This window comes from Astatotilapia calliptera, chromosome 19 (assembly GCF_900246225.1).
Source record: "Astatotilapia calliptera chromosome 19, fAstCal1.2, whole genome shotgun sequence".
Lineage (NCBI taxonomy): Eukaryota > Metazoa > Chordata > Actinopteri > Cichliformes > Cichlidae > Astatotilapia > Astatotilapia calliptera.
The window spans coordinates 14,901,067-14,924,258 of NC_039320.1; the positions used below are offsets into that span (position 1 = coordinate 14,901,067).

General features: G+C 43.0%; 1 protein-coding gene across 9 annotated transcripts in view; it reads left to right on the forward strand.

The window, feature by feature from the left end:
• The window catches only part of pcnx1 (pecanex 1), a 38,926-nt gene continuing 15,734 nt past the window's right edge, over positions 1 to 23,192 (forward strand). For 2 of the 9 annotated variants that reach the window (XM_026151434.1, XM_026151436.1), the window contains exons 1-11: positions 2 to 437; positions 1,798 to 2,012; positions 7,651 to 7,756; positions 10,536 to 10,572; positions 11,499 to 11,564; positions 11,644 to 13,356; positions 14,985 to 15,114; positions 16,879 to 17,072; positions 18,569 to 18,662; positions 19,356 to 19,413; positions 20,508 to 20,740. In XM_026151434.1, coding sequence (XP_026007219.1) covers positions 285 to 437; positions 1,798 to 2,012; positions 7,651 to 7,756; positions 10,536 to 10,572; positions 11,499 to 11,564; positions 11,644 to 13,356; positions 14,985 to 15,114; positions 16,879 to 17,072; positions 18,569 to 18,662; positions 19,356 to 19,413; positions 20,508 to 20,740 — 2,999 coding nt within the window. In that variant the 5' untranslated portion in view covers positions 2 to 284. Of the gene's footprint in view, positions 438 to 1,797; positions 2,013 to 7,650; positions 7,757 to 10,535; positions 10,573 to 11,498; positions 11,565 to 11,643; positions 13,357 to 14,984; positions 15,115 to 16,878; positions 17,073 to 18,568; positions 18,663 to 19,355; positions 19,447 to 20,507; positions 20,741 to 23,192 lie in introns of all 9 variants that reach the window. The other 7 variants (XM_026151429.1, XM_026151430.1, XM_026151431.1 and 4 more) reach the window with 7 other exon arrangements.

The following is a 23,192-nucleotide window of genomic DNA, read 5'->3' on the forward strand; positions in this document are numbered from 1 at the left end:
GCTTATACGTATGGTCTTATATTTAGTGTAAACAGTACCGATGCCACGAAGAAGAACTTCCTCGCAGGGCGTGGTGGGATAGCAGTCTTCCTCAGTGGAGGACTGAACAGTGCCCCAGCTGGCTGGCTAGCTGCAGAGAGAAGATGGCTGCAGAGGGGATTTTCAGGCCAGTGTCTGAAAACAGAGCGCCGTTTGTCATGTTGAACGACGACTAGCCCCAGCGTGTCACCCCGGTTGTTGTGTCGGTCGGTTCCGCCTGGATTCGTCGGAGGGGATAAAACAACATGGGGTCGCAGACTTTGCAGATCCTGAGGCAGGGGGTCTGGGCTTCAATCACAGGCGGATGGTACTACGACCCCGATCAGAATACGTTCGTCAACGCTTTACATCTATACATCTGGCTCTTTCTGCTATGTTTCCCCTTCACGCTGTACATGGTGAGCCGCTTTGTCTCCTTTTTATTTTATTTTATTTTATTTATTTTTACCTCATAGACTGGTATTTCTTTATGTATTTGTCATGACTGTTGACAGCTTAAGTTAACCAAACCAACTGTCCGTTAGGTTAGCAGCCACAGCTCACTAACGGTCGGTCTCGGTCTATTATCTGGAGCGAAGACAACGTACACTAATATTAAACTAAGAAAACGGAGTGGAATATTTGAAGTATAGTTGAATTATCCAAATTATCCATTAAGCAAAAGCATTTCTTAGCAAATAAACCTTATTCTGGTGGAGACGTTAACAAAAGAGCCTTTAACTCCTTCAGGTTTCAGTCTACTGTCCATCAACTAGATCGTACCTAAACGCTCTTTTGTTCATATTCTGTGTTTCGGTTAAGGTCCACTTGGATATTTACACTGTGTGAGGCTGTAATCAGTGAATTTATTTTCCCTTCCCCCATCTTTATCTATTTGTTGTCCTCCGGTCGGCAGTGATTTTCGGTATCACCAGTTTTCAGAAGCTACCAGCTGTGACTGTAGGGGCACAGTTCACAAGGATGTTAGCAGTGATCTTCCCCGTGTAAAAGCCCAGGAATCAAAATCATATAGCTGAGAGCTGCTTGTTCAGTTTTTTCATCTCAAAATGTCTTTGTTTGCGGGTTTCCTAAACGGCTTTACTTTCTTAAGGTGCTCTTTTCTGTGGCACGTCAATAAAAGGTTGCTTGCCAAACTTTATGTCCTGCACACATAAAATGCACATTTATAACTGCTGACGTGATTATGAATGTCTGTGTGCTCACTTCTATATAAAGAAACTGGGGTGTTTGAAATAGGTTTGTGGTTTCCTTTCTATTCCTGGAGTGGAAATGCTTTGGTCAGCTCTGTGGTTTATATTGAGCCGCAAGTTTGAGTTGCGCTGCTGCTGTTTGTGAGAGCTACAAGCAGATGCAGGAGGATATCTCAAGGACAAGAGAGAGCCTAGAGCCCATCTAGTCACCTCTTTTTGTAATAGCCTCCTTGTCAGCTGCACTAAGCAGACATAAAATTCATAATCAAATCTTAAGACACTGCAGATGTGTCATAAATAATTGGGACAATAGGTGCAATAATGTAATTATCTTTTTTAGCTGCATTTAGCAGAGCTCATTTTCTCTGTGGCACTGCTTGGTTCCAGTTCACGGGTTTATAAATGATGTGTCATGTCTGAATGTCCAAATTTAATCAACATCACTCCTGGGCTGCTGAGATAAACACAGGAAAGAAAATGGATATAAAATGCTGTAACATGGGTAAAAATGAAACCGTTAGAGGGTTGTCTATGTAACCTTTTTCCCTACTTCTTCCTCTACTTCCAGGCCCTACCGCCAACCATGGTGATAGTGGGAATCTACTGTGGTGTGATTGCTGCCATGTTCCTGCTGCTGAAGACGGTGAATTACCGCCTCCACTATGCCTTGGATGAGGGGGAGGTGGTGGAGCATCAGGCTAAGGAGAATCAGGGGAGCAGAGGTGGCACAGAGGGGGCTATTGATGGAGGCGTGACCCGAAGGGAGGACAGCAATGGCCCAGGGTAAGTTCACGTTATAGTCTGTTGGCGGATTTACTATCTGGAGATGGAGCACTGTAGTGCACAACTGATAAAATATTCTGTAGAGGATGTGCAAGATCATTAAGCAGAAATAAATCGCATTGTAAGATAAGCAGTGTTGGGACTACCGCGTTATTAAGTAACGCGTTACAGTAACTACGTTATTATTGTGGTAACGAGCACGGTAACTAGTTATTATGCCAAAATCAGGAACGCATTAGTCGTTACTGGGATTTAGATAGGGTCGTTACTCGTTACTTCGTGTGGTGGCTATCGCGGAGCTTCCACATATTCAGTAACATTAGCAAGTGGTGGAGGCCAGCAGGTGGATGAGAGAAAGGGGAGGCAAGAGGAGAGACCCGAGGCGGCCGCCGGTCCGAGTGTGAACTGAACTTCAGGTAAGAAGTTATGACCTGCAGTCTCTCTGGGTCAGATATAAACCAAGTTTAGGTGGAGTTTATTTTCGTTATTCTGACTTTTTCCGTACTGGGTACTAGCTAGCATGACGGAGTTTCTATACAGCTGGGTGGGTGCTATGATGTTACTGATGTTGAACTTTATTTTGTTCACAAGGTTAATTATTAGAGTTGCCAACCGTCCCGTAAAAAACAGAATCGTCTCATATTCAGAGAAAATATCGCGCGTTTCGTATTGAGGTGAAAAGGAACACAGTTTGTCCCATACTTCAGCTACAATGAAAAAGACACAAAGCTGGAGCTGTACAGCTGCCTCTTCTTCTCTCATCCGCTCACCCTCCTTCTCCTGTTTCTACTTCAATCATGAAAACTGATCAATGATCAGCTGATCGGCTTTTCTCTCTTGTTTGTTTATCACCCACTTTGCGCCAGAAAGAGGAAACCAGCGGAGGTCGCGTTAAACAACAGCAGCACGACAACAGCTGATCAAGCACAAGCTTGATCAGCTGTTGTTAGAATTTATTCAATATTAATTTCTAGTATCAGCTGATGTTTGCTGGAGCCACAGCTGTAAAAGCTGCTGGTCATGTTATCGGTTTGGTCATCTGGTGAGAGGGAAACATGAAGATGAAACCAGGAGATGTCCTTACTGAATCATCAGAGCTGTGATGGAGAAACAGGTTGACCTTTTAGGTGACATGAATGAGTTGAAGGGAAGTTATGAACTGTTTCTGAGAGACAAATAACACCAGGATCCTTTTTTAGGTAGCTGACAGCTGGTAACTGTGCAGGGGCGGATCTAGCAAAGTTTTGCCAGGGGGACCAGGTAGGGCATTAACAGGGAGAGGGGGGCACAAAGAAGTACTTTTCTTTCTTATTCTCATTTAAAATGTCTAGCTTTTAAAAAATAATTATCTGAGTCTTACAACAAACGATTGATACATTGATACATATATACCATCAGAACAGTGTACATCACTGTCACAACAGCGTTTGTTTTCATTCAAAGGCTTTATTATTTTTCCTATAATGGTGGGCTGGTCTGTAGTCAAAATGCCCGGGCCAATTTTCAGTCCCAGTCCAGCCCTGTATGCAGCTCATCTGCAGTCTGGTGTTGCCTACATCTTCCTATTCAGAAGGCAGAATTTCCGAGTTCTGAGTACAATCGAAAGCACCTCGACTGCAGGTTTTGCGTTGGATGTAAAAAGCGCACATGACGCTGTGACGTACGCTAGAATCATGGCAGCAGTCAATGACTGTCCAGGCGTGGGATTTCTCTCGTGGAAATATTCACATTATTTTTTTTCTTTCTATTGGTAGGTGGCACAGTGCACTTGTGGCAAGTAAGCAAGCTAGAAGACTGGCAAAGTTATGGAAGCAACACATTAACAAGAGAATTCTGAGTAAAACCAAAGTTACTTTCCCTAGTAACTAGTTACTTTGAAAGTAATGAGTAACTTGAAGTAACTGAGTTACTTTTGATACAAGTAACTAGTAATGTAACTAAGTTACTAATTTAAAGTAACTTACCCAACACTGAAGATGAGTGATCAGAAAGTGTGACTGACTTTAAGTGATCAGTCACTTCATGTGATCTGTCATTGTCTAATGGAGCTGAGGAAGGAGGTCTAGAGTAGTGATGACTCTGGAAAACACACAAGTTACTCAAAGGTTAGCTGGGTAGCTGCTTTAGGGTGACTTCAAATTATTAAACCATACATGCTGACACCACTTCAGGAAGTTACTTTTAAACAAACTGTTTAGTGACTTTTAATTTCTCCTCAGCTAAAACATCTGTTATGTGGCGCTGTTCTAAAAACCATTGCAGAGTTTTCTGTCCGTCTCAATAATATTGCCAACACTTAAGTTTAGATTCATCCAGAACTATTGTGTTTTTCTTTAAGGTTTAACAAATGTGTTGGATGCATTTTCTGGGCCATAAATTTCTATGAAGCTGATTTTTTATTTTATTTTATTTTTTTAAATTCTGTCTGTAAAACTAGTGTTACTTACATTAGCAGTCTGTTTCATCCCCTCCATTTTCTGGTTCATTTGTGTGTTGGTTTTGTTTTGGCACACTACCAGCACTTGTAGGCCAGTGAAGTGGCGTGAAAGTGTTGGCAGGAAGATTCATCATGTCTCCCACATGTTTGCTTTAAAGTACAAACCAAACGAGGGAGTACTCCTTAAAGGGAAAAAGAAAAACCTCCAGAGGGCTACCAGTTGACAAAAAATAGAGGTTTTACAGTTATTGCCATGTGCTTTACACAGCATGCACTGGGTTTTATTACTTCTTTTCCTCCCAATTTATTGGATCTGTCATATTGGCAAAGCTCTTGAAGCAAGCGTCATTATTCAGCAGCCATCTTGAAATGCTTTCAGGCACTTATTTGGTTAGTTATTTTGAAGCATTATCTTATTTAAATGTAATTTCAGTGTTCACAGTGACATAAACTAAAAAGATGTTAAGATTATTTCTCATTGGCCACATAAATCTACACTTATCTTTAACAGTACAGGTATATATGTGCTTTCAATTAATCCCCACCTTTTGTGGGGATACGTTTCATCAGTGTTAATACTAAGAAACAGTAGTACATTGTAGGAGTACACTTACTGACCACTTTGTTACTAGTTAAAAATGCCTTGTTGGTGGCAGAGTTAAGAGGAGATAAAGAAAAATCAACATGAACTACTAACATAACCACTAATTGACCAAGGTATGCAGAAGAGCATCTCTGTACACACAACACTTTGAGCCTTGAAACTGATGGGCTACAGCAGCAGAAGACCACACCAAGGCCCAATCTGGTTGGCTGTGAACAGGAAACTGAGGCTAGAATTTACACAAGCCCACCAAAATTGGAGAACAGGGGCCTGTTCTTCGTACCGCGCTAAGTGAGTTAGCTGGATGAGATTGTTGACGATTTCGCGTGATCCTGGATCGTTCGGTTCCCCGAAGCCCATCCGGGACTTGCTGTCATAGCAACAGAGCCGTAAGCGTAAACCTGCTGGGGAGCAGGTTTACTTTATGTAAACAGGATTAGATCGCGGCCACGCAGGTATGCCCGCGTCATTCATACGAAAGCAACAGCGATATTCCACCACTGTTTCACCATAAATAAATAACATCAATGTAACTAAAGACAATGCAGCACCTGATCCATTTATTGATGTCACACAGATACATACAGGTCATTTCCTAAAAAAGGGAAATGTACTATTAACATTCTATTACATGTATGTGATTATTACAGATTTAATTCATATTTCAGAGTAGTAATTGTAAATTACTTCGTGTAATCAAGATGAGAGACCACGGCTATAAAAGCGAAGGTGGATTTGGGAAGTCTGTCGCAGCCATGTCCTGTCCGTATACGCGAGCCACCCATTGCGGAAGGTGCAAGATTGATAAGGAGAGTCCTCAGAATTCAGCGTATATTGCGGGACAGACAGGATCCTTTAGCTCAGCGCAACAGTGTGCTCATAGAGAGATATCGATTTTCCCATGAGGGTATTATTCACTTAACCAACTTGTTGACGAGGGGGTGCAGGACCACCACCTGTCTTTTTTCCCTCTGCCCTTTTCTTGGTTGCTGTTATAAACAAACAGATTATTCCAGGGTCTCTTTCCAAGAGACTAAAAGCAATATAAGTGATAAATATTACCATTCTGTAGGATATTCTTATATTTCACTTTTACCTGTTCCCATGTTCTAGTGGGTCCTGTCGTGGCTCTAATGTGAATGAGGATAAAATATAACATATTATAATATAATGTAATATAATATTGGATAATATAGTGTCATATGATAGATCTACCCTACCGCCTACTGGTGTTGGCCAGAGGGGCCGATGGCGCGATATGGCAGCCTGGCTTCTGTCAGTCTGCCCCAGGGCAGCTGTGGCTACAACTGTAGCTGCCTCCACCAGTGTGTGAATGTGAGAGTGACTGAATAGTGGCATTGTAAAGCGCTTTGGGTGCCTTGAAAAGCGCTATATCAATCCACTCCATTATTATTGTTATTATTAAATTACTTACGAGTTTAATTTGTCAGCAACTTCCTGCCAGCCCTCGCTCCTTGCTTTTGCAGCCTTTGCAGTGTTCCCTTGCGTTCTGATTAAACTCTGAAACTCCTGAAATCCCTCACTCAAGAGTTCTTGCTCTGCTGCCGAAAAATACCGAGCCGAGCGCGCTCCGTCGACATTTTCGCCACCATGATTGAAAAAACCTTACACCCAGTTGACATTAGCTCCAGTTTACTATTGAGATTCAGCCAGATGGGTCAGTAATTTGGTGTAAAAACGACGTGAAGCACCCTAACTTGCTATATAAAGTGGATTTGGCTTGTGCGTGATGGTCTGTGTAATGTGATTGTGAGGGTGTGTGGGGATATTTTTCGGGCTCCTTAGTACCAGTTGAGCATTATTTAGCTGCCGCATGCCAGGTTTCTGACATTAGGTTTAGCTCTCATTCACAGTGAACAAAAGCCACTGAGGTTTCAGCCTTTTACTGCAAATGACTTGAAGAAGTGACTCATACTCACATTCCAGAAGCAGTGCTTAGCAGGATGCTGGGACAGGGGAGAGGCAAAGAAAAAAAGAGAATGAGACCTCTCAACCAGTCATAGCTTTTCCCACACATCTGGAACAGCATTCCAGGTTGTTTGAGTTTGCAGTGAAGCCGACAAGCTCAGATGATATTCATTAAGGTGTTTTTTCTTCTCCTTCTTCTTCTTTATTTCCTCTTCCACCACCAACTCAATTTCCCCACTTCCTGCTCCATTTTTTCCAGTATTTTTTTTTTTGGTGCTACATGTTGTGGTTGATTTCTTTAAGTGTTGTTTTGTGGTCTGACCTGCTATGATGCAGTTTTGGCATATGGAAATGATTTATATCCCTGGCAAGTTGTTTGTTTCTACATACCATCTGGTTAAATAAGCACGTCTGGGCTAAATATAGACCCAGAAAAAAATCATGGATGCTTTCATCTGTTTTCTCTCTGTGGAATTTCAAAGCCTGTGCAAAATATTTAAAATAAAGGCCTGTTTAAGAAGTTCACTTGGTGTGTTTTCCCTAAATTGAAGCTGCTGCCATCTTCTTTCTGTTTGACTGAAGGAGATAAATGGCATGTAACAGGGCTGAACAATCTTGGTGAACTCAGTAGTTTCCATCGATGTGCATGTGTTTGTGTGTCTGCAAAGGGACCCTGGAGGGGGTATTGAGATGGCAGACTTCATCCGACAAGAGACTCCACCAGTGGACTGCAGTTCCAGGAACTCCTATATTGGGATGGAGTCTAACCAGCAGGTAAGCAGAGCACTGGCCTGCTGTACACTGTGTTCCATAACTAGCTGAAAATAAAAGGATCCTGATTGTCAAGTCCCTTTGCCCCCTGTATTACTTTCTGCAGACCTTTCATTAGATTTATATTTAATAGCTTGCTGATCTTCAATGTTCCTACCAGCTGTTTATTCAAATCCAAGTTAATACATGTTGCGGCTTATTATGATAACCTTTTAGATTCTAGCTTGTACAGCATATTTTGGACATTTTTCAATCTAAACAATTAACAATTCCAGGTTTCCACAGGAAAGTTGTTACATATGATGGCTGCAGAAAGTGTTGCTGCCAAGTGGGAATACAGTGCAATGTTGCACTCAACTCATGTAATACTGTCTACTGCTATAAAGCAAATCACTAATTGTGTGGCGTTATATTCAAGAGAAGGGAGACAGCAGGGAGTTTATTTCCTATTTACAGCATGGGGAAAGCAATGTGTTTATGCACCAGTATAAGTGCACCGCATCGCAGCTGAGCTTGTTTACATTTCATTGAATGATAAAAGAAATAACCACAGAAGCAGCAGAAGCACTACTTTCCTAACGGTCCCAATAGTGAATTTTGAACAAGGGTTTTCAGAACATGCCTGTTTCTGATATTGAATGTACATACTTTTTCTACAGATTGTCTTATTGTTATCTGTATTGTGCTTCTAGTAAGCAGAGCTATTTAGCAGGGCATGCTAAGATCCATCCATCCATCCATCCATCCATCTTCTTCCGCTTTATCCGAGGCCGGGTCGCGGGGGCAGCAGCCTAAGCGGAGAAGCCCAGACCTCCCTCTCCCCAGCCACCTCCTCCAGCTTATCCGGGGGAACACCAAGGCGTTCCCAGGCCAGCCGAGAGATATAATCTCTCCAGCGTGTCCTGGGTCTGCCCCGGGGCCTCCTCCCGGTGGGACATGCCCGGAACACCTCACCCAGGAGGCGCCCATGAGGCATCCTTGTCAGATGCCCGAACCACCTCAGCTGGCTCCTTTCGATGTGGAGCAGCAGCTGCTCTACTCTGAGCCCCTCCCGGATGGCCAAACTTCTTACCCTATCTCTAAGGGAGAGGCCAGCCACCCTTCGGAGGAAGCTCATTTCTGCCGCTTGTATCCGCAATCTCGTTCTTTCGGTCACTACCCACAGCTCGTGGCCATAGGGTGAGGGTAGGGACGTAGATCGACCGGTAAATTGAGAGCTTCGCTTTTACACTCAACTCTCTCTTCACCACAACAGACCGGTACAGCGTCCGCATCACTGCAGCTGCAGCACCAATCCGTCTGTTGATCTCCGGCTCCCTTCTCCCATCACTCGCGAACAAGACCCCGAGATACTTGAACTCCTCCACTTGGGGCAGGAACTCATCCCCGACCCGGAGTGGGCACTCCACCCTTTTGTGGCTGAGGACCATGGCCTCAAATTTGGAGGTGCTGATCCTCATTCTCGCTGCTTCACACTCAGCTGCGAACCGTTCCAGTGCGAGCTGGAGGCCATCACCCGATGAAGCCAACAGAACCACATCATCTGCGAAAAGCAGAGATGAGATTCTGAGGCCACCGAAGTGAAAGCCCTCTAAGAAGGCTGGGTACTCTGAACTGTCACTCGGCGCATAAGCGCAGATGACAGTCAGGACCCAATGACAGTCAGGACCCTGGGGCGCAGGGAACAAACCCTCTCATCCACCGGGAAGAACCCCAACATACAGGCAGCAAGCCGAGGGGATATTAGAATACCCACCCCAGCCCGCGGCCTCTCACCAGGGGCAACTTCAGACTGAGACAGAGTCCAGCCCCTCTCCAGGAGACTGGTTCCAGAGCCCAAGCCATGCGTAGAGGTAAGCCCGACTATGTCTAGCCGGTACCTCTCAACCTCACACACTAACTCAGGCTCCTTCCCCACCAGAGAGGTGACATTCCATGTTCCAATTGCCAGTAGCTGGGGATCAGTCCGCCAGGGCCTCCGCTCCTGGCCGCCGCCCGGCACACAATGCACCCAACCCCTAGGGCGCATCCTGCGGGTGGTGGGCCCGCAGGAGGGTGGGCCCATGTCCCCTTTTCGGGTTGTACCCGGCCAGGCTTCATGGACTAAGGCCCAGCCACCAGACGCTTGCCCTCGGGCACCCTCCCCGATCCTGGCTCCAGTGCGGGCCCCCGGTAACCCTATCCCGGGCAGGGTAAACTGTTCCCTCGATGTTTTCCCTCATAAGGGTCTTCTGAGCATGCTAAGTTATTTTACTTTTGTTGTTGCTGGACTAGAGGAAGCAACTGTTGGGGTGTGTGTGTGTGTGTGTGTGTGTGTGTGTGTGTGTGTGCATATGCACTAGAGTGTTTTCCTTAGGAATGATTTATTTCTTTATTTATTTTTTTTACATATTGCTGTCAGGCTGATATCTCCTTTAATATTCAAAGTTCTTTAGCTCCCTTATTCTGTGAGATATATTTAACCTCTGAATCCCCATGGGTGCTGTGTTCTGTGTCTTTGTACTGTATGTCCTTGAGTCTCTAATCAGCCTACACATTCTGCTCAGTTGCTGTGTGGCAAGTTGGAAGACAACCCAAAACTTTTTTTCTTTTGACAGTACACAGCAATTAGCTATTTGTAATACACAAACGGTGTCTTCTTAGAGATGTCATATTCTGTAAAGATCACACCTTGTCAGTTTTCTTGATGAAAATGTTGTTGCAGAAATAAGCCTCTGATATCCTGACCACCTTTCCTTTTGAAAGACAAATAGCTTAACTTATCTTTTCATTCAAATTTCAGATAGCATCTTCACATCGAAGAGCAACAGTTGCCAAAGGTAATATGCCACACAGCTTTCTTCTGTGCCTATTCAACTTAAAAAGAGCAAAAGAGAAAGAAGTGACGTGTTACAAGTAGGGTTGGTTTAAAAAATCCTTTGTATGTAACACTAATGCATGTTCTGACTGTGAAAGAACCACATCCGCAACCATGATTCCCCCCCCCCCCCCCCCCCCCCCCCCGCCACACACACACACACCCCCAAGCTGCTCAGGAGATGCAGCCTGACTCAGCATTGCTGTGACCTCAACAGTCACACCATGATGAGGCAGCTTTCGACAGGCACTGCTGGCTTTGAAAAAAATGGGAAGGGGGGTTATACATTGTAAGACCCAGCATGGGAGTCATTCTCTGAGAGCACATTATTGAAACACAGAGATGAAGACAACAACTGAACTTGTAGCTGTGCTAGGGGGCCATTGTACTGAGTGTTTGAGTGAGGCGCCTGCGTTGCCTGAATAATTCAGTGAGTCTGTTCGATGCCATTCTAATTAGCTGGCAGTTTGTGATGAGACTAAATGGTCTGAAGTGGGACAAGGGCTCTGCAGGGATTTAGTTTTTTAATCTCCCCTCCCCTTTACTGTACACTTAGACAGTTTGCCACAGACTTCCAGGAAGTCATGGCAACTCCTTAAAAAAAACCTTAACATTTCCAAGACAAATCCTAACAGTTACATCTTTGTTCAATTGTTATCTTGTGCTGTCATCAGAGCATTCAAAGAATCTATTCAGACTAGCTCATACCTCCATTAAGTGTGGCCTTTCCCCATAAACAATTAGGGAAACCTCCCAGAAAAAGCATTTCTTAGTGCAAGGCAGCAGTTTGTATTCATAATGTTCTGTTATGTAGTCTGTAGTTCCCAGTTACGTGTAGGTTTTCAAAGATGATGGTTTTCTTAAAAACTGTTTTTCCTATATTTTCAGGAGATTGTGGAAGGACCTCAGATGACATTAGTTTGACTCTTGTTGAGAGCTGTAGTCATGATCATGGTAAACACACAGTCACATATGCTATTACTATTACTTCTCAGTATTTTCCTCAATGTATATTTTCTTTGTATCCATTTAGATCTGCTCTCAGACACAAAGATGTACTGCCTCGTTCCCAATGATTCCTTCGCCTCCTTGCAGCCGTCAACCTCCTTGTGTCCTTCAGAGCTGTCCAGGGAGCCTGCTGATCTCTGTAACTCTGCTGCTTATCACTTCAGCCTGTCACACTCCTCCTGTGACACGGAGGTAACCTCTCATTCATCCATGCAATCTCAGACCTTCAGGAAGGAGCTCCGTTCTCGAGGTCTGCCACGGACCTCTAGCTCGGCAGGTTCCGCTTTCCCTGACCCGAGTCTGCCAGACTTTGCTCTGTATCCTCCACCCAGAAGAGGTGGCCTTGACCCTGTGCGTGAGCTGGAGACTGCCAGACCACACAGGCCAGGGCTGTGTGACAGAGATGGGGCAGACCCCCTGCACCAGCAGGACCAAGCTGTGCCCTCAACTTCTGGAGTAGAGTGCTACAGACACAAAGAGCAACGCAGGGTTGCTCGCTCAGCCTCTAAGGAAGCAGGGGAGAGTAGCTCAGGACTTTACCAGGTGGAAGGAAGTGGTGGTGGAAAAGCCTCTGGTGGAGGAGCAAAGTCCCAAGGAGGGGAGCGAAGTGCCGATAGCCTGAGGAGTCTGAGTACTCGCAGTAGTGGTTCCACTGAGAGTTACTGCAGTGGCACAGACAGAGACACCAACAGCACTGTCAGCAGCTTCCACAGTGAACAGACCAGCTCTACACATGTGGAGAGCCTGCTGTCACTTTCAGGGGATGAACGTGCACGGGAAACGGGAGAGACAGTATCTGCTCCTGCAGACGACAGAACTTCTAGTATTAGACCTCGAAGTCTCGGTAATCTTCCCTCCAGGGAAGCCAATAAAAACCCACATGCCAATGAGCTGACTGCTAAACAAACTGCGGACACTCAGTCACCTGCAACCCAAGAACTGGTGGAACCTGTCAAGTGTGCCGAAGAGCCTGGCATCAGGACCAGTGCTGATGGCTCAACAGGTGTAGCTGTCACAGAGCAGGAGCAGGTGAAAGACAACGTTCAACCAAACTCAGCTAACATTGTTCAGAGGACTTCTTCTCTATCAGCGGGTCGCAGTGGACGCCGGCGGACTGGAAAGAAAAGAGCAAGCAGCTTTGATGCCAGCCATCACCGGGATTACATCTCTACGCGTGCTATGGCCAAGCCCTGTAGTGCTGTATTCACTGGTGGTGGAGAGGATGACTCCAGTGATCAGAGTGAACTCAGCTGTGCCTCCAGTCTCCGCTCCACCAAGCACCTAAGCACAGACAGCTCATCTAGCACCACCTCCCGCTCCTGCCACTCACCAGAGAGCCACTACAGGGCCCTGAAAGCCAAGCACATTTCAGCCAACGCCTCCTCCTCTTCTTCCACCACAGTAAAACCTGAGACAGGAGTTCGAAACGGAGGGAAGCGGCGTACCTCCCGCCGTACTCCAAGCACAGGCAGTGCCAAAACACATGCCAGAGTGTTGAGCTTAGACAGCGGTACGGCTGCATGCCTTAATGATCCCACCCACCTAGGAGCTCCAGCAGGACCTCGACCTCTTACCACCTCCAAGTCAGATTTGGAAGCCAAAGAAGGGGAAGTCCTGGATGCGGCATCCCTGCTGGGTCGGGCCTCCCAGCTGGAATCAGTGACTCGCTCCAGAAACAGTCTGCCCAACCAGGCAGCTTTCGCTGAGCCTCAGGATGCTAATGCTGCTTCCCTACGGGGTATGTACCACACACTGAGCTCCAATGTACTGTACACATTGCATTCTGTGTGGTTTGCATTAGTGATGCATGACTAGTCTACTTTTTATGCTGGCAGACAGAATTAAGGGTTATTAGTCTGGTTTTGTTTTTACCTGCCTTGCAAATTGTTTACATAATCGCTGGTGATGGTTTGGATATGTATTGAACACAGTGAACATTGCTTTGCTGGAAACCTTTAGTCATACTCATGGTTTCTGGCACATGAAACAGGAGCACACTGGTAAAGTTGATCAACTTTAATCTGTTTAGGTGTAGTCGTCCAGCTGCCTCAAAATTGTGTGTGTGTTTGTGTGGGAGTGAGTGCGTGAGACAAGACTGCAGACAAGATGCTGTCTCTCTTGTTCGTTCAGTGTAGCCATGGTAAGTTACCATGGAGTGGCAAGCATAGTGTTCCCTGTGTAGATCAGTTAGCATGATGGCACAGTGTGTGCTTTGTATTGAGGTTAGACAAGCAGCAGCTCTCTTATTAGTGTAAAGCTCAGATAGTATAATAGACATTCCATACTCCACATTCTTCAAATTTGCAACCTGATCTCACATTTGCTCTGTCTGGGTTCTTATTTTTTGGCTTCTGGAGTGTGCACCTCGTGGGATTGGATACAGTATTGGAGGCAGGATATGCCAGGGCATATGACTGGTTGGCTAGAAACATGTCATAACTTCACTATACACTGTTATATCACAGTCAGTCGAGGGATATTTATTGGTGTTATAATATAAGTCCGTGACTGCACTTGAAGTTATCAGTGGTGGTTTTTAGTGGAGATTTGGCCGATTTGGAAGAAGCCGATGAATTCAAACCCTACCTCTGTGACAAGCTTAAGTACTTTTTCAGTGAATAAGTTGTGCATTATTTATCATGCAAACAAAAGGCCACATTGGCTCATCTTGATACACTGGGTGGTTTTGCTGCTGCAGCACTCCTTGTTGACTTGCACCCAATGCTAACTAAATTTAGTAGGAGATACTTAAGTTTAGCTAGGAGCTGCTGTGTCATTTTGTTGCTTTTATTGCCCTTATCTGTTTGGCATACTTTTTTAGTCTTTCACCTATCGACCCTTGGAGTGTTTTATCTGATGGAGCATAAGACGTAAACAGGCTGTGCCTACTTAGCGGATGTGCTAACTTTAGCTAAAAGGAGCTGCTGGTCATAACAGATCAAGTAGCGCCGTAAAAGCAAAATTCATTGTTTCTGCCATCATCCTGCCTCCAGTTCCACATGACCAGAGCATGTGCTTGTCAGCAGAATTCATCAGATATGGTTTAAATACTGCACCTCCATCTTTAAAATATTTCACATTTTGGTATATATTGGGGAATATTTTCTTGTACCTTTTATTGTGACAATAAAGGTGTAGGAAGACAATTTGTTTAGAGAGTAAGATGCAGGATATGCATACCAGGTTCATTTTTCAGTGACTATGTCATTAATTTGTGTTTCGGTGTTGCTCTGTAACCGTTTTAAAATGTACCTGAAAGCAGCCATAACACACGGAAAAATCATGTCCTCGTGTCCACATAAAGCTCTCATAAAGAGAGGAAACTTATCCATTCTAACTGGCCAATGATGTCTCTCATCACGACAGCCCCAGGAAGTGAGGAGACGGTCATATTTCGCCGCGAACGTAGCACATTTCGTCGGCAGGCTGTGCGGCGGCGACACAACGCAGGGAGTAACCCCACCCCACCCACCTCCATCATTGGATCTCCTCTCAGGTACGCCGTGAATGGAGCAGGGGGTCGTTTCTATTGTTGTGTTGCCTGGTATGAGCATGTTACCAGGTGGCGCTCTTTCCTGTGCCACATCACCACCAATTTCGGTCTTCTGCTGTGCATGACATCAAACGGGACATCATTTATGACTGGACTGGTTTCTCCACTCTGCATGTGGTTTCTTTGGTCCTCCTTTTCTCAAGACTTCTCTCTTCCTCCTGTTGTCATCCCATCCAATCTTTTAAATTCCACTTGGAGTCCTTACAAATTCAAAGGCACAAGGCCACAAGATCTGACTAATCTACTTGGCTGACACGCCGTCTCCTCTCAGATGTGCGCATGATTTGTTAAGCAATACAGGCGCCCCGCTGTATCACATTGCTCTGCCCTTCAGAAAGAACTTTCTGTGCAGAGAGAGACTGATTATACTGATCATTAAAAAGCCACAGGTTAGGTCTGCAGTCTTTCCTGACATGATAAAATAATAATATGTGACGATAGAATGTTTTTATTTTGTTTGTTTATTATCTGTGATACTCCCAGTTGCTCTTCTCTAGATTTTAAGAGCCCAGTTTTGACAGTTTTTCAGCACACTGGACAAAGATGTTTTAATGTCCCCACCTTTTTCTTTTAAATTCAAGCTCTTTTTAAAAAAAAAAAAAAAAATGCCTTTATGTAATTTAATTCCAATGTTGTGGCTTGTCCCGATCACATCCCTGATGCAACATTTTATTCATTTTATTACATGGGCAAATCACATCTTTACACAAGTTTAGTAAGTGTCAAACTCAGCAGGTCTCTAGCACCCTTTATATTAGATCAGAGTACTGTCTGGAGTGTATTAATCTTTTCTGTGCTCCATGCTTCCCTGCAGAATACTACAAATGAACCGTTACTCCTTGGTTTGTAGAATGATTAAAAGGAAGAAAACCACTCAGAGATGTAAAGTAGCAGTTGTGTCGATGCTCAAAGAAAAAATATGTTAATCTTCCACTGATATATTTCTGTGGATGCACATCAGGTTCCTCCGAGGTCTCTTTAAACCCCCTCCCATTTACTTGTGCTCTAGGCAAAGCTCTGTTTTCTTTAATCTATCTTACAAGGTCACGTTGCTAAATGCTGAGCCTTAAGCAACAAAAGCAAGCGTGCAGCCTGCCAGGGGTCAATAAACTTGCAAAATCATTCCCTCTTTCACTGATTCCTCCACCCTTCACTGTCCCTTCACTCCCAGCACATTTTTACTTTATGTACTTATGCTGCACTAGACACCTTTGCCTTCTCAGGTAGTTTTCTTAATCCAACATTATAAGGGAAAGCAATTGAGTTTATTATTTTGATGAAAATCCTCTGAATTGTCTGCATTCATTAGTCTGATTTCTGTTGTTGTAATCAGAGGCCTGAATTTATCAGCTTCATTAAGGATAATCTCCATCTAAAGTTTGACAGGACATTCACGTCTTAGTAGATTTTTTTTCCTAAGAAGAATTAAAAGAATGGAGTTAGGTACACAGCTTTATAAATGATTGTAACTTGAGAAACAATAAGAAATAACTTCTTCATTCACAAGTCTAAACCATGTCTGACACCATCACAAAAAACGATTATTGTGTGAGGAGCAAAAATTAGTCTGTAGCCTCCGCATCAAATCCCACCATTTCAAAACTACACGTCATATCCTGCTCACCTTTTGACGTTATGTGCCAGCAATACCAACCCCTTGGACTCCACCACTCATTTCCTCCCCTTCTTCCCTTCTCCTCCCAACAGTCTTCAGGAGGCTCTCAACCAGGCCTCCCAGCCTTCTACTTCCCAGGTGAAAAGTCAGCCATCCAGAACCTCGTCCCAGGTTACAGTGCTGAGCGCTAGCGCGTCCCTGCTGGCCAGGAATGGAAGCGCACACCTGGAGGGTTCTCAGGACAAGGCCTCAACTGTTGGTGCCACCAGCTTGCAGGAGGACTTTGGTAGGGAGTTCATGAACAGAGCTGAGCAGTTAGGAAAGAATTTCTTTGGGGAGAGGTGACAGATCTGGTCATTTTTGTCATAAGACCTATATTTTGTGGTATTTTCCTCATGCTTGATTAGAAAGCTGCTGCTTGATATTTTGGATTTGCTCAAAGAGTTGTCGCAGATATGACCATGGCCATCAGTCATAGCAGTGCACTATTTTCCACAGTCGGTGGACTGTTGTAATCAGTCAAAGCCTGGCACCATTATCCATGCTCCATTTATCTCTGTGATATTGTGGTCTGTAGCTAATACTTGACCTTACTTGGATATTTATGTTACCTTATGGTCACATCATAGCACATACCCCAATGCTGACAGCACTGTAACAGATTGGTATAGATGTCTATACGTAAGCATGTCTATTTAAACACTTACATCAAGGAAAAGAAGGGGTTGTGTAGGGGCTGCCATGCACTCTTCACCAGAACCAGTGATGAATGGATTATTACTCCTGCTCATAATTGAACTAGAAGCAGATTACTTTTGTGACATGCTGCATGGTTTGTGTGTGTGTGTGTGTGTGTGTGTGTGTGTGTGTGTGTGTGTGTGTGTGTGTGTACACTTGTCCCGTTGTCTTGTCTGTATAGGACAGACTGAGAGTGGTCTGATGCAGGTTTTTATGTACTCTAGATGTGAAGGTGATTCAAAGAATACTCAAGCGAAGATGTGGTTTTTGGAACATCTGTGAACAACTAGATGAAGTATATTATCTTTCGAAATTTTTCAGAAAATTTCATCATGCCATGTCCTCCTGAGATCCCGCCTATTCGTTATGTTCTCTGTAGTGGACTAAAAAAAAAAGTTAAACTGAGAGATTTTTCTTTAACTTGGTTCTCAGGAGGATATGCGTTGCACAAACGGTCAGGTCCTTAACAGAAAGGACTTCAATAGAAATGGGTTGTAACAAATTCCTGAAAGTGATTTTTTTTTTTTTTTTTTTTGTCTTGCTGGAATCCTAATTTCTATCACTGAGAGTCAGAAAATGTACGTAAAATATTTTAAATGTCTAGCTAGGCTTTTTTTTTTTTTTTTTTTATATTGCGTTTTCCCCACACTTTTAATACCCATTACATTCAGTGGATTCATACTGGAGGGTTTGGATTTGATAGAAAGGCTTAGTACATCTGTAATTTTTGGGTGGTGTTTTGTACCTCATCACAAAAAAGTGCAGTAAAACTACTCTGAAGCAACAGACATGTATTAGGAAAAATCTGACCACTTGTCAAGACTGAGCAGGAAATGAGTGACTTGCCTACAGCCACTGGGAGGAGGCACTTTCACTGCATAATCACATTAGCTCAGATGAATACAGCAATATTGTCAAATCCATCTAATTCTCCACATATAAACATGTAATTTAATGAAATTACTCCCACAGACGACGCCACTCTGTGCTTGTGATTTCCATGGACTGACTCTGCGTCTCTTTCTTTTTGTTGTGTGCCTCCAGGAAAGCTCACTCCCTCTTTATATGAGGCTGGCGGATGTGATATGTCGCTGGTCAATTTTGAACCTGCAACCAGACGAGCCTCCAATAACATATGGTTAGTATCAGAATGATCACCTGATTTGTGTAGTGGGTTTTTAGACGACGGGATACAAACCCTGAGCTTTTTGTGTTTTTAATCAGGAGGTAGCAGTTTTCTCTAAAGAGCTGCGAAATGATTGGTTAAACGAAAGCATCTACCAGTACCTCTAAGGTTTCTCGTGGGTGGATTCTGTTACCTTTTCTTCTGTACCATGCTAGACCTTTTTCCCTGGTTTCCATTGTTATAAAATACAAGAACTTTCTGATGGCAGTAGCTTCACATTTAACAAAATGCCACTGAAAGAGAAGAAGTCTTAATCTTCTCATTAAGCTTTGAAGGATTTAAACACCATAACACATGCCCTGATGATTTTTGCTTGGTCAGCATTTTTTGAGTTTTGAAATCGGATCACTTACCTTGATTTAAATTGAAATAAATACATTACTAACTTTGTCAAGTTAGCTTGCTGACCTTTTCTTGATTGTAGTGTTTTGCTAGTCGCTGCAGTGAGTTCGTCATGTCTCCAATGGTTATTTTTAATGGAACCCTAGCTTAAAAGGAAAACATGACTGTACAGTACAAAAACACAGCAAATTGCCTATTGGCTATTTAGTTTGAGGTCATCAGGAAATGAATCATGGTTTAATACAGTAATTGCAGCAGATGCTTTTCTTTCATCAGTGTTCTCATTTTCTTTATACCCCGCAGGGATACGGACTCCCACCTCTCCAGTTCTACCTCAGTTCGCTTTTACCCTCATGACCTGGTGTGTACCCAACCAGTGAGCTCCTTTTGGCATGTATGTTTGTGAAAAAAAAGGAGACTTTCACATCTCAAATGTCTACTTGACCAGTTTAAAATGGTTTTACGTGGTTATACAGTACTGTGCAAAACTCTCAAGCCACCTATCGTTTCTTTGTTTTGCTCAGGAAATGGGGAATAGGTGAAGCAATTTACAATTTGATACATGTGTGCAAATTCAGTACATAAGAAGAAAAAAAAACTGTTTACGTAATTCTAACAACCCTTAGGCAAGTATGTATCTGAGAAGGTTTCACCAAACAGTCCATGAATGAAAGGACAGATACATCTGTTAAATCTTTTCTCAGGTCTCAGCTGGAGTTTTTCTTATTTCCTAAAGACTTTGAGATAGTGTTCATCTGCTGTTAGTTGTTTTTAACCCTGCCACTTCTTTTCTTTGTCATTCCCTTTGCAGTTTTCATTATTAAAAAAATTTTTTTTAGGACACTTACCAGATTTTCAGCAAATAGCTCTTTAGGACTCACCCTGTTGTTGCAAAAAAGTATTTTCTGTCTGTTAAACTATTTAACTAAAGAAACCGGAACAAACTGTATATTTTGCAACAGGCAGGTGTCTCAAGGTACACTTTAAAATTGGCTCTTTGCTAAGTTGTTTGTTATGTGTAGACACAACACTGCTTTAACCTTTGAGATTGGTGCCTTTTTATGTAAGCCTAAAAGTTATTGCTAAAGAAGACTTAAAAGGTCTGGCTCTTTGAGAGCCAAACATAAAGACACAGGAGAAGGGTGGCTACAGACTTTTGCAAAGTACTGTATGTGCTCTGCTTCTTTTGCCAATATGCAACAAAGATGTCTTCAGTGGTGTTGTCTAACCAAGTATGCAACAAGGGCTCATAGGGTTTGAAGAGTGAACGGGATGTGATGGTGCAAGCTTTGACCTGTGTCAAAATCAAATATTTAATTGTACTAAAAGAAAATGTTTAATGCTGTTAAAGCTTTATTATTACTCCTATATGATCTCTTTATCTTGTTGTAATGTAATCAATTTCTTCTTTATTCCAAATCATGTCTTTTGGACATTTGTCTGATTGTGGGATAGATCTCCCTCCCTCAGATCCGTTTGAACCGTCTGCTGACTATGGACCCAGAGCTGCTGGAACAGCAGGACGGAGATCTGAGTCCGGAGCTTCAGGATGCACCACTGGGACAAGAGGATCCTGCGGGCTCTGCTGCAGCTGGGAAAGCGAAGCAGTACTACCGTCTGTGGCTTCTCCCCTACCTGTGGGTTGGCCTGCACTTTGACCGACTTACCCTGCTGGCGCTGTTCGACAGGTAGGGCTTCACATCAGGTCATTTCCATCTGCTTCAGCTTTATTTTTACAAAGCACCATTGGTGACCTCAATGCAAATTTTAAATTCGGTGTGTCACGTGCATACTTCATCACAATTTAGTCGGACTCAAAAATACTGAATGTTGGACTTGTCTAGAGCTTTTCTACTAGAAAACCGGTTTGTTTTTTAGATAAATTAGATTATTTAGAAAATTGATATTTCTTTTTATGAAATGTCTGCCTATCACAGCATGAGCCATTTATTTAATCAGTTCCAATTAAATTAAAAAGCAGGCCAAGTGGGTTGCAGCAGTGTCTGACTAATGAACGAAAAGAGATCCCCTAGTTTGAGACTGACATTTCTCCTAGAGCATTCGGCTCCTTAAGAACTACCTAACTGTATTTCAAGCACATACTAGAGATGGCACGATACCACTTTTTTATGTCCGATACCGATACCGATATCATAAATTTGGATATCTGCCGATACCGATATGAATCCGATATAGTGTTTTTTAATCAACAAAACTGTTTTTTAAAATATCTTGCTGCATTTTGCAAGTCTGCAAGTTCATACTCAAGTTTAAAACAACAACTACACTAAAGCTATTCTGTTATACCTGTATACAAAAAAAATATTTCATAGTTCAGCAATACTGATCAATCTAATAAACTTAAACCTACACCATCCTCCCTATTCTGGTATTTTAAAGAGTACTTAGCGTAAATATTAAGCAACCTAACTAATAGGGTTCCAACTCCCAGCAACAACAAAAATAAATAAATAAAAATAGGGAACCACCCCTCACGCTCCACCTCATGATGCTTAATCGACGTAATCAACCTTAATTTGATGCAGTGTGAAAAAAAATGCACAGAAATCAATTATTTTTCAAGAAATATTAAATAGATTCAACATCTTTCTTCAACAAAATTGCAGACTGCACAGATGGTACCTTCCCAAAGGAAAAAGTACTATAGCTTACTAGGGTATATATATTAGACTTAATAGTCACTATATACAGTAATTGACTTCTATTCATTTTACATCAAATTAAAACTTTGTGTGTCAGATAATTATTTATTAAAAGCTAGACATTTTAAATGAGAATAAGAAAGAAAAGTATGTCTTTGTGCCCCCTTTTCCCAGTTAATGCCCTATCGGCCCCCCTGGCTAAACTTTGCTAGATCCGCCCCTGCACAGTTACCAGCGTCAGCTACATAGAAAACGATCCTGGTGTAGAAAGTAATATTAAATAAATTCTAACAACAGCTTATCAAGCTTAAACGTGCTGCTGTTGTTCAGCCGCTGGTTTCCTCTTTCTGGTGCAAAGTGGGCCAAAAACAAAGACGGACTCGCGACAGAAAAGCCGATCAGCTGATCATTTAAGCAGTTTCACGATTGAAGTAGCAGCCGGAGAGCGAGAGGCAGTCGCTCGTTAAGCTTAACGCAGGAATGCTTTACAAACATTCAGAGATGGACTTACACACTTGCTTTACTTCTCTCGGGGATAACTTTGTCGGAGATGAAATGCCAGGTTGCTAGCGAAGCTCCAAATGCTATCCAGACCACAGGTCCCGCATGCCACAGCCGCTCTATCACGTGATGCATACTGCTCCGACGTGCTAACGTTCTGAGGTGAGTTACGGCGTGTTGCAAGTTTTGTGAGGTGCTTTTGTGATATTTAATCGGATTACATTTTTTATTTTTCTCCGATATCCGATCCAGTAATTTAGGTCAGTATCGGACCGATACCGATGCACGTAATATCGGATCGGTCCATCTCTAGCACATACATGTATAAATTTTCCTTAAATGTCACCCATTGCAGGATATTTTGTGCCTGCTTTTGAAGAATAAAGTGAAATTCAATAGAAATAATTTTTGATGTTACTTTGCTTTATAAGTGTATACCTGAAATTGTCTCAGCTTGCAAAAACATCTATCTGTGCATTATTAGCTGAGGTTTACTAGTCCAAAATACAAAAAAACAGGCCTTTATTTAAATCACACAAGAAGCCTTTAATTGAAACAAACAAACAAAACTACAATCTGCTCTCCATTGTCCAGTCAGAATTACAGCATTACATTCACTACTCAAAGAGATCAACAGGTTAGCTTGTGTTTTACGGTTAAGCAGAGTATTGCACCTACCACACCTGTTTCCACTAAGACAGGGATGACCTTTGCTAATTTAATGCAAAGGTAAATGAAACACAGCATGTGCAAACAAACTGTAAAAATGTCTGAACAAGCTTGGAGTGAATCATTATGGTCATAGCATAAGCTTTGCTAAAGCACACCCAGATCCTCACCGACATGACCTCTCAGGCTGCTACACCTCATGTAACAATTTTAGATCAGAGTTTTTACTTAATAATAGAGATGGCAAGATACCAATATCATAAATTTGGATATCTCCTGATACTGATATGAATCTGTTATAGTCTAT